This window comes from Ctenocephalides felis, unplaced genomic scaffold, assembly GCF_003426905.1.
Source record: "Ctenocephalides felis isolate EL2017-DRISC unplaced genomic scaffold, ASM342690v1 CF-g0.4_SCAFFOLD_01886, whole genome shotgun sequence".
Lineage (NCBI taxonomy): Eukaryota > Metazoa > Arthropoda > Insecta > Siphonaptera > Pulicidae > Ctenocephalides > Ctenocephalides felis.
This window is the reverse complement of record NW_020538040.1, coordinates 68,642,638-68,654,702: the sequence shown is the minus strand read 5'-3', so window position 1 is coordinate 68,654,702 and position 12,065 is coordinate 68,642,638. Positions and strand designations below refer to the sequence as shown.

The window sequence follows — 12,065 nt, the reverse complement described above, 5'->3', positions numbered from 1 at the left end:
GAATTTGTGAGTTATTTTTCCGCCGAATAGTTAACTTTTGTAAATCAAAATTACTAAAAGTGTTGTCTTTTTTTTTTTTTTTAAAAATATTATTTGAAAACAAATAATATTGTATTCGAAGTTATACTATTGGCTTTTGGAAGTTCACTTCGGCGGAAAAATAACTCACAAATTCATTTTTTGTCAAAAATTCTTGAAGACATTATGTATTTTATTTGTGGTATGTACACAAGATAGATTAAAAAGAATGTATAGAAGTTCATGATCCATCGAGATGCTGCCGAACACTATTGAAAATGTACATCTTTTGTCGATTGTTGGCTGAAGGACCAAATATACTCATTGGCTGAATCAGACCAATATATTAAAAAAAGATAGATAGAAATAGTTTTTAATTATTGTACATACATTTAAATAAAATAATAAAGTTGAATTATTAATTGTTGCCAGTTGATTTTAAATTTGTTACTTAGATGAACTTTGAGATATTACTGATTTACGGAGATTTCTATATTTTCATATTATTTTCTTGATTGGTCCGTTTTGTGGAATTAAGCAACATTCCATTATATTTTTGTTCAATCAGTTGTTGGCCTGCGATCTGTTTAAATCGAGTTCAAGGAAGAATAGTTTCTTGGAAGGAAGGATTAATATTTGAGGGTCTGCAAGGGACAGGATACATTACAATGAAGGATTAATTATATCATTTTTATTCTGTTAGAAAGGTAATAAAATATATTTGAATTATTTAGAACTTGAGCCTTAGGCGTTAACAATTTTTATTAATTCACGTTTGCGTTGATGTATGAAAAGAATAACTTAAAAACTAGTCAATTTTCTTAAAACTAAGTAAAGAATAAATTATCAGAGACATTACTGTCATTTTTTGTCGTTACTACTTCCCCCGTTAGTTGTGAAAATTAGCACCAAACACAGGGGTAAGTTGTAGCACTGCACTTTTTCTAGAAACTATAAATTTTGAAAATATAAACAATAGTTTTGGAATTATTTTTACTTGTTTTGGTAACATCTAAGTAGCTTTATTTCATAAAAATATATCAGTGAATCTCGAAATGCATTAACTTAAAAGAAACGATTACAGAAAGCTCGCAGCTTTTCTATAAGTCATATTTAAGCAGCTAATGTTTCAAAGAAAAATAATAAATAAATATATTAATATAACTATTTATTTCCTCTAATTTCGACGCTAGAAAAGCGTCACCATTGAGCTTTAATAATATATAACATTGAATGAATAAAAAAGTAACAAATAATATATGAAATAAATAAAAATAATCTTTGAAAAAGTTTTACATGCTTTGGCAATTTGTTTTTATTATTTCAAAGCCTTTTCAAACAGATTTGGCAATCATTTTGACTTCATTTAATTATTATATTTTAAAAATTTGTTTACTAACTTGTATGCTTTATATTCAGTTATTTTATATATTATCAGTTGTAACCCATATTTATTAAATGAATCATTTTATTTCAATTTAGCTAAATCATGACACACTTCTAAAATGTCGAAACTACTAATCAAATTTTTTATTTAATACATTTTTTCGACGCATTGGCTGCTTATGACTAATGTATCAACGCTGAAACCGAATTTAAGAATATATATATATATATATATATATATATATATATATACATCCGTTTAATGCGACCTATATTTTTGTAATTTTATTCAACCGACGACATTTTTTCTTTTTCAATCACAAAAATTTATTGGAAGCACCGTCATTGACAACTTTACACCTCATCAGATAGCAACAACTATTTTCATTTATCGGTAAAAAAATATATTAAACATTTCTTGTTGGTTTATCACTTATACAATAAGTAACATCAGTGATCTATATTTAAAAAATTAAAAAAAAAACTATCGCATCTTGTTTTAAAGCCTATATATTATATCCTAATGATCCATTGACCCTCTGCTACCGTGTTTGATGGCATTTGATATAGTATTATGAAGAAGGACACTAAAAGGATAATTAAACACAAAATATCAATTTATGTTATAAATACTATAAACCGACCATCAGAGTGATTTAGAAACGAGTTGTCTTGATCATAGTGATCCTCAAGGCGAATCCTACTTAAAGCAGTTACACATTTCTTGGGGCATTTTTTCAATGCTTCTGCTATAGAAACTAATACCAAAGTTAGTTTTTCATAATATGAAATTTTCCGAACTTAAGATATTCTCGGATATACATATATATATATATATATATATATATATATATATATTATACATACATTGATTAGGTTTACAATGTACAATTTCATAAAACGTCAAATATAAGAGATACAACATATTAAGAATTGTAACAGCGAAAGCGACTCGCTCTAATTTGAAATGAGGCCTGGCTGTAAAACTCTGGCGAAAGGCTGTTTTATTATAATTATAATACGTACTTCACGATATATAAGCCAATAGTTCTAATTTAACATTCTCTTCGATGACGGACACAATATCATCCGCGTTTTGTAAACACTATAATCCAAAATATATGTCCCGCACTGTGCCCAATTTTTTCCATTGTTCAAAGACGGAAAGGCAGAAATTGATGTACCGAGAATGGGATGTATTATATCAAATGTATGAAGACGATATATATATATATATATACATATATATATATATATATATATATATGTATATATATATACATATATATATATATATATATATATATATATATATATATATATATATATATATATATATATATATATATATATATATATATATATATATATATATATATATCGTTATATTGATTGTCGCTGTAAATGATCATGGTCATATAAAATAATGCCGATTTTTGAATAATTTTTTGAAAAATGATTTTAGATCCTTATTTCAATTTTGTTCCTTTTTCTTTCGCAGCTACTATTTAAGCCATAATACTGTAAACCCAGCTTCTATTTCTAAATACTTTCTTACATAATGTAGGAAAACCAGCATCAAACTGCAAAATAATAATAATTATGATATGTGATCATTCAGCCAAAATGCAAAATTTCTTTTATGCTCAGAAATAAAGTTTTTATCCGAGTTTTGTCACTGTAAAAATAACTTAAAGCTGCATGCTGACAATTCTATTCGAAGTGAGCTTTGCAAAATTGACAAAAAATAACATATACTAATTTTGCACACATTTTTCGATTAAATAATTACGAAAAACAGTAAAATTGTATCGTAAGAGCATGTCTCACTCGAGTATTCATTTATAAATGTTTTATAAATTTGTTTCATCTTTGAGAACTATAGACAAAGAACTTCGAAAAAAAATCTCGTAAGTTTAAAAAAATATCTAGGAGAATATCTAAAATGTCGTACAATAACATGGTGCTAATCTATATGTCTGCAATGATAGCAACAAACAACTCAAACATAGACTCTTAGAGTCCTATTGAACGAATCTCTATATACCATACCATCCGTGAATACTTGTTTAACTATGCCATCAGACTCAACAGGAGCACCCCAAATCAAATTAACCTTTATTATCATCCGGAACCAGCATTGTAAAATGTAAAATGGTGGATGGCATCGTGCCTCAAAGCAAATTGCTGGATCTTCCCGTATCATTTTTTTTAAAGAAGATTCTTTTCAATTCAAATTCAATTCTTTTTAGAACCTAAAATTTAGAATTTAAAAATTTTTGAATTTTTTTTTTTAATATTTGAATTCTTTTTATAAATTGAAAATTTTAAAAAAGTTGAACTCTTTTCAAAGCAATCGCGATTCCTTAGCGCGAGAGCGCCGCGTTGCAGTCTAACGAATAAGCATTAGTACGGAACCCATAGAAATGTAAACAAAATTTGTTCTTATTATTAAAATATCTATAAAATATCTGATAATAAAATATCTGATAGGCATGTCTAATGATCATTTTTGACCACCAAATGAAATCTTCGTAACCGCCTTCCCAAAAATTTTGTCAGTTGTTCATTTCGTTAATACAAATAAAATGTTTTTTGAATTATTCAAATCGGATCCTACGCTCTCTCAAAAACTGAATTACCATTTTTGGCTTTTTTTGCTCCGTATCTTCGGAACAGCCAAACTTGCCTTTGCCAAAAACTAACCAGCACGTCTCCTTATCAATACAAATCGAATGTTTTTTTAATTATCCAAATCGGTTGATCCGTGTTACCGAAATCGTCGACAAAAATTTGTATCCGCACACACACACACGCACACACATACATCCATTTTTTCTAAGGTATGCCAAAATGTTTAGAAACCTTTGAAACATAACGACACATAAAAATTTTTATTTTTGATTTTTGTGCGATTACTATAACTTACCATACGGGAGGTTAATAATAAAAATGACCAAAAAAGATATTAGAATGATTTTTTGTTTCACAAGCATAGACTATGAATTGACAACTTCTTATTACTGGGTGGATAACACGTATCTGTAGAATTAATGAAAGTCTCACAATACATATGAAATTGTACTTCTAGTTTTTTGAATTCGATTTTATTTTTTTATGCATTCTATGTTATTCACTTCTTATACTCCAACCATATAATATCAATCACTAAAATCCTACGATGAGAATGTTGAGTATGCACGTTATATATGTTTTTAATTTCCATAAGAAAACTGATACAACTTTATTATGATTTTACCAAACAAATTTAACGAATTATGAGTTTGTATCCGAAATGAAAGACAACGATGGAATAACTAGCAGCAGTCTATTATTTTAGGTCCTGTTAGGATTCTATATGATAATTGAGATAGTGCCTCTACCCACGGTAAGTATTGTTTAAATCAATATTATTAAAAACCATAATGAAAATATTGCAATTAATATAACTGAATTAAGTGATTTAGTTATCAATTATTATGTTTTGATAATTTACTGATTTTTTTAATTGTTATTTTTTGGAGAAGTCAACTAAGAGTTTCAGGCCTTCTATTCATTATGGGTATTGACAAGAAATACCAATAATAATTGCCTCAATAATTTATCTCGCTCGTTGTAAAATTTATTTTCTCTAATAAGTATTCAATTTCAATTCAAAGTTCAATTTATTTCATTCGAAAACGCTTGAATTAAATGTTATCTGAAAGTGTTTGAAAAGCCGAACTCATTGAGTTATCATGAAAATGTCAATTACCAATTATGAAGTTCAATCAAAAAGCATTTTTAATATCAAATCATGAAATAAATAGTGGAATTTTCAGGACACAATTGTCAGTCAAAGAGTTGATTGCGCAAAATGCTGAAGTGTGGATTTATCGTTGTTTTCCTTGTAGCCTCCGCCTTGGGCGAGTGTAAGTGATAATAGTAAAGTTGAAATAATAATTTTAAAATATTAAGTAGAATAGGTTCAGTCTAGATTTAAGTAAAGTTAAATATTTTTATTCCCATATTAATTTCTAATATTTTCTTTAAAGACTTAGTGAAATTCTAACTATTCATACAAGTGATATTATTGTTAACAGTAATTGATTAAATGTCTGATTTGAAGCTTTGAATTTGTCGACAGATTTACTTTTATAATTAATGAGATGCCTTTTTCCAGTTTCGCTCGACGACCGCATCGTAGGCGGCAGCAGTGTTAATATCGAGAACTTCGGATGGCAAGTGTCCTTGTTCGATCGTATGGGACACTTCTGCGGTGGTTCCATCATTAGCGACGAATGGGTCTTGACAGCAGCACATTGCGTATTTGAGTAAATTACATATAACAACCTATTCAAATGTCTCCTTTTTCATTATTAAAATCGATTCTCAATTTTTTGCAATAGCCTATTCTCGCCAAAGCAATATGCAGTGCGTGTCGGAAGTAGTTTACATAACAAAGGTGGATTTATCCACAAAATTGCCAAAGTATATATCCATCCAGACTACGATGAAGTAAGCTACGACAATGACGTCGCAGTCCTGAAAGTTGAAAAGAGATTTAGACTGAACGGCAAGAGCGTTCGCACAGTTAAATTGGTTGACGAAGATCACGAGGTTGATGATGGTGCCCAGCTTACTGTCACTGGATGGGGCAAATTAAGTGTAAGTTTGCAGTGAGGAGTTAAGAGAGAGGATCAAAAAATTAAAAAAAAAACAACTTTTTACAATTTAGTTCTCTGGTTCATTATTGATTCACTAATTTCCCTAAAAACAATGCAGAATTAAGTCATTAATTTTCTATTGAATATTACAGGAATCAGGCCCCAACCCAGTAAAATTACAAGGAGTGAAAGTGCCTTTTGTCGACCATGATACATGCTCCGACAGCTACGTCTTTACCGGAAAACAAATCACCGACAAGTAAGCTGTGCATAAACTCTAATCAGCACTAATACCTAATACCAATAGCTGTCAATATAAAATCAATTTCTATAAAAACGAATCACTTAAAATATTTTTGTTTCTAGCATGTTGTGCGCTGGAGTCAAAAAAGGTGGCAAGGACTCCTGCCAAGGTGACAGCGGTGGTCCACTCGTGGACGCAAACAAAAAGCTTGTCGGAGTCGTCTCTTGGGGAAATGGTTGTGCCAGACCAAACAAACCAGGTGTATATGCCAAAGTTGCCGCATCAGGAATTAGAGAATTCATTCGCAAAAAAACTGGCGTTTAATCTTGTATTATGTAATCAAATGTAAAGAAAAAAAAAATAAAATTATTTGATTTATGCAATTTTATTGTCTTATTTATTCAAAAACTAGGTTAGTTATCTATTCTAGTCCAAGTAGTAAATTCTTTTGCAGACTTCTTTAGAAATAAACACTTTAAAAAAAATCATGCAGCAATATATATTTTTAAAAAGTATGGATCTAAAATGATTTATATTAGTATCTACAGTATGTATATAAAAATAAGTATTGCATTTTTGGTAAAAAATACCCAAAATTTAAAACAAAATTACAAAAACACAAAAACTTGAAATTAACTAGTAGTCGATTGTCATTCAAATAATAACATCAAGCAAAAATTATGCGATGCAAAATTCTCTAGACTAAATAAGTATTCACTTATATAAAGAAAGCCTTTAACAAACTTCAACAACTATTTACTGAAAGTAAATTTACTGGACCAACGAATCTGATTTCTCTAAAGCGCTCCTTTACCCAATTAAATTTTAAATTGTTTCTGACTCTATCAAACAAACTTTCAAACTTATAAAAAAACAACGAAAAAAAAAACAAAATCTATGCAAAAGTTTTCACATCACAATTTATGAAACTTTGAAGTAAAGCGAAATTCAAGGGCTTTGGTATGGTTAAACAATGTTGAGAAGCTCAGCCCGAAAAAATAAATTTCAAATTACAGTCTTATTCGAAAAAATAATTAATAAATTAAAAAAAAATAATAATTAATAAATGAACTCACATACGATAGTATTTATTTAAGCTAGCTATGATGAAACTATTATATATTGACAAATAAATTAAAACCATCAAATCGCAATGGATTACAATTGAACGCCTTGTATTCTTTAGTTGGAACCCCTCAACCCTTGAACTACAAATAGTATCCTCCGTGCAGCTTGTATAAGAGAATTAAAAAGAGTTACAAAAAACTGTAATGGAAAGAGTGGATAATATCGTAGTCCAATAAACTGAATTAGAAGTCGAATAAATTTTCTGAACAACCAAAAATACTGAAGTTAAAGTTAATCGTTGCCTTAAGGCACGATGCCATGCACCCCACTAGTTTAAAATGTTTTCAAGATCTCATAGTTCAACTTTCAAAGTATATAATAGTAATATTATCTTTCAAGATTAATTCCATCTCAAGTGCCAAATTCAATCCATTAGTAAGGTTGTGAAGGTTTTATACAATTATTAACCAAGTAGAATTATTAATCAAGTACGTTCAAGTACGTAACACTTGAACTATTTTATTACCAGAATTACAAATAATTTAATTACGCATTCATAATAATCTTATAATTAGATTGACGTTAATTAGACAGTAACTTGATTTTAAGACTGTGTAAATATTATACCATATCTTGAACTTTGCTTGCTTATTAATCATATGCGTGAATATTTAGAACTTTGTACTTGTATTGCTGAAAATAAAGCACAAAATGTATTTCTATATTTTATTTTGAAAAATGCAAAGGAAAATTAAAGGTGTTCTTGATCCAGTGGTAAAAATTTTAACCTTGCTACCACAAGATTTCGATTTAAAATCCTGCGTTGCGTTTACTTGATAATAATATACAACAGATATATGTTTTCAAGTAACAATTTTCGTGGCATTACTGTTAAAAGTTATAAGGAGTCAAAAATACTAATTTGCAATATGTAAAACTCGAATCCTGTTGAAATAGACAGATTGAATTGCATATAAAAATAAAGAGAAAAGCATGGTAACATTTCCTTATCATAGTAACATATTGAATAGAATTATACTCTCACTATAATATTCTATTAATTTAAATATGAATTGTATTTTAAATACTATTTTATTTGAATTATAATAATGGTAGTGATATTTTAGTATCCAATAAAGGATAACTTAAGTGATCGTCAAAACGAGACGATTAAATATATCAATTTTATTAAATGTAATTAATAAAAAAATACCAAAGCGTTTATCAAGGAATGTTTTTTGTAGAATAAAATCAAAATGGGATATACTTGAAAATAAAGTTGCCCTGTATAGTAATTCAAGATCTAAAAAATATATATTTATCACAAAATACTTATAAATAAGTTTGTTTCTTCAGGCAAACTGTACCTGTCAAAAATGACAGACCTGCACAGTTCTGTTTATTGCGTTAGCCTGCGGGATAGTAGCTATGGCAATATTATGCAGAACCGTTTAAATGTCCAATCGAAACAAAAAATGATTTAATATGGTTTAAGATTTTATTAAAAAACGCCTGTAAGTTATACCAGTTACAGATAGCCCCTAGCTCCCCTATATAGATTTATTTTTAATTGCTCGCCCATTACAATTCAGAATGTGATTTCTATTTTAGTATAAAAAATTCAAAGTTCAATACAGATAGTCTACTTGAAAACACAGTATTTGGAAATGCTTGAAAACCCAATCTCAAACCAGTAAGAGCACTTATTAATTATCAAGAAAACAATCAATTCTCAAGTACGCGGAATTATCAAAAAGCATTTTTATTTTATGTTCATTAAATAAATAGCGGAATTTTCAGAAAACAATCGCCAGTAAATAAGTTGGTTTCACAAAATGCTGAAGTGTGGATTCATCGTTGTTTTCCTTGTGGCGGCAGCCTTGGGTGAAGGTGAGTAAAGTTATACTTTTAGAATATAAATATTATAAACATTTTTATATGTCCACAATAAATTCTAATCTATTAATTTGTTTTCAGCAGAAAAAACAATGAGCAAGTAATTGCTTAGAAGTTAACTTCAATAATAGAAAAACAATCGTATTTAATAAGCAAATTGTTTCATCAGTGATTTATAAAATTAAATTTGATCTATATTCATTTTTTGAATTAATGGCTTAAGTAAATCCAAAATGATCAAAGTTAATTTATATATTTAAATTTAATTTATCTCATCACTTTACATCCGTAATAAACTTTTCAATTCAGCCCTATCAGTTTCCAAACTTGTTGTTTTTACACAAATTGTTACAAAGAGAAACCCCAAACATTTATTACATTAAACATTACAATTATATTTTTCCAACAAACTTGTATATTTTTTCATTTCTCATTTTAGATTCGGTCGTCGACCGCATCGTCGGCGGCACCAGTGTTAAAATTGAGAACTTCGGATGGCAAGTGTCCTTATTCGATCGTAAGGGTCACTTTTGCGGTGGTTCTATAATCAGCGACGAATGGGTCTTGACTGCTGCACATTGCGTATACGAGTAAATTTTCTATATAAACATGTTGAAATGTCTTGCCCCTTATTAACAAAACTGATCATCTACTTTTTGGAACAGTTATTTCTCGCCAAAGCAATATGGAGTGCGTGTCGGAAGCAGTTTACGCAACAAAGGTGGAGTCCTTCACAGAATTTCCAGGGTACACATTCACCCAGACTACGACACGGTCAGCTACGACAATGACGTCGCACTCCTGAAAGTTGAAACCAAATTTAAACTAAACGGCAGGAGCGTTCGCAAAGTTAAATTGGTTGACGAAGATCACGAGGTTGATGATGGTGCCCGGCTCACCGTCACTGGATGGGGCAAATTAAGTGTAAGTTGAGAAAATACAATTAATTTTTCGATTTGGTATTTTGCTGTTACCACTGAAAACAATATAAGTTAAAATCACTACATTACTAATGGGCATTGCAGGAATCAGGACCCAAGCCAGTAAATCTACAAGGAGTAAAAGTGCCTTATGTGGACCAAGATACATGCTCTGACAGCTACGTCTTTGCAGGAAAAGATATCACCGAAAAGTAAGCTGTGGAAAATTTATATTTATACTAAAATTAATAACAGTTAGATATTCATCACATATTGTAAAACCAAATCGCTCATTTTATTTCCATTTCTAGCATGTTGTGTGCCGGAGTTAGAAGAGGTGGCAAGGACTCCTGCCAGGGTGACAGCGGTGGTCCACTTGTGGACGAAAACAAAAATCTGGTCGGAGTCGTCTCTTGGGGAAATGGTTGTGCCAGACCAAACATGCCAGGAGTATACGCTAAAGTTGCTGCTTCTAGCATTAGAGAGTTCATTCGCAAAAAAACTGGTCTTTAATTTCCTTATATGAACAAATGTTCCACCAAAAATATAGTTTAGATTTTAGTATAATAAATCCTTTGTGATTCATGCAAATATTTTGTTTTATTTATTTATTTACTTTATTCGAACGAATGTATAAAGTGAATTAACAATAAAAATGTTAGTGTTGCCAATATAGAATTTTTAAATTTTCATGAGCTGAATATAAGCCAGCATATTTAAAAAAATGTGTTGTTAAGGGAGTATTCTAGTATGGAGCGATGAGTTTTAGGTCATTTTTAAAGTGTCGTAAAAGAAAGCAATGAATGTTTTTACTATACATTTTTACCACTTGTTTATTAATATTATTAAAATACAATACAAAAATTAAAAAATAAAGTTGAAAATTGCATAAACTGGCAGCTGATGAAGTGGGAGGTCTTAAAAAATTGGCACATGAGTCTTGACATGATTTCAACCCTCCTAGCCATCCGAAATAAAAGAAATAAAAAGATTATTAATCTACAATGATGTCTCAATCGCCCGAACTAGCGATGAGTAAAAAATATTTTATTTTACAAATTGGCGACTGTTTGAAAAAAAGTGTCTCTTTTTGCTGTTTTTTTTTTGAGTTTCTCGAATATTATAATTTTAGTAAAAATTGTAATTTGGAGATGATGCTAGTTCGGGCTATAGATAGGTCTATAAACAAGACTCTCTGAACATTTCAAGTGAATCGGTCGATTAGAACTTTAGGAATCGTGTCAACAGTACTGAAAAAGTCTGTTCTGAGAAAAACGCATTTAAAGTTTTGCGTGAAGTTTTTTGCTGTCAAAGTCATAAAATGATATGTTATACTTCTTTTATTTAATCTGCAATTCCTGCTCCATGCAACGGACCTTCTTCTACTTAAAAAAAAACTATTTTCTGCATTTCTCTCTTCCAATCGAGCAGTTCTAGCCTCCTTTGAAGAGTTGGATGTACGTATTTCAGATGGTTCAATCCGGGAATTGTCTCGTCTTACAGCGAATGAATGAGTTTCTGGCCCATAAGGGTCATCATTTTTAAAATCGGAAAGAAACCTTCATTGAATATGCAAACAGCAATAATTGTTGCTTTTCAAATACCCGAGATCGGGAATGAATATGTTTCGGCGCGAAAATCCAAATCAACGAGTTTAGAGATTACTATACATCGAATTAATAATTCATCCGACGATAAACTGTCTTAAATTGTTTTAATGACTTCCTAATGCCTTTTGTCCAATTAGACCCTGCCAAACCAGTTTGGAGACCGAGTCAGTAAAATGCCTGTATCTCCGGAAATAATTCAAATTTTCAAAAACCTTCTCCTACTCATATTATTAGATAGTTAAACTTTGAAAATATGAAATAAAAAAAATCGATTTTT

At 29.8% G+C, this 12,065-nt stretch overlaps 1 protein-coding gene across 1 annotated transcript; it reads left to right on the top strand.

Annotated features, from left to right (window-relative positions):
* Positions 1-5,224: 5,224 nt before the first annotated feature.
* Positions 5,225-10,848, top strand: LOC113375262 (serine protease 55-like). Its single transcript, XM_026615203.1, has 9 exons — positions 5,225-5,315; positions 5,567-5,717; positions 5,793-6,051; positions 6,203-6,309; positions 6,417-6,610; positions 9,698-9,848; positions 9,924-10,182; positions 10,284-10,390; positions 10,490-10,848. The coding sequence occupies exons 1-9, from the start codon at positions 5,261-5,263 to the stop codon at positions 10,689-10,691; spliced, it is 1,485 nt and encodes a 494-aa protein (XP_026470988.1). The 5' UTR covers positions 5,225-5,260; the 3' UTR covers positions 10,692-10,848.
* Positions 10,849-12,065: the final 1,217 nt, after the last annotated feature.

Coding starts and splice junctions, on each gene's coding strand:
- LOC113375262 (XM_026615203.1), top strand. CDS start 5,261: ATGCTGAAGTGTGGATTTATCGTTGTTTTCCTTGTAGCCTCCGCCTTG. Junction 6,052..6,202: donor CTGGATGGGGCAAATTAAGT/GTAAGTTTGCAG, acceptor TGAATATTACAG/GAATCAGGCCCCAACCCAGT. Junction 9,849..9,923: donor GCTGCACATTGCGTATACGA/GTAAATTTTCTA, acceptor TTTTTGGAACAG/TTATTTCTCGCCAAAGCAAT.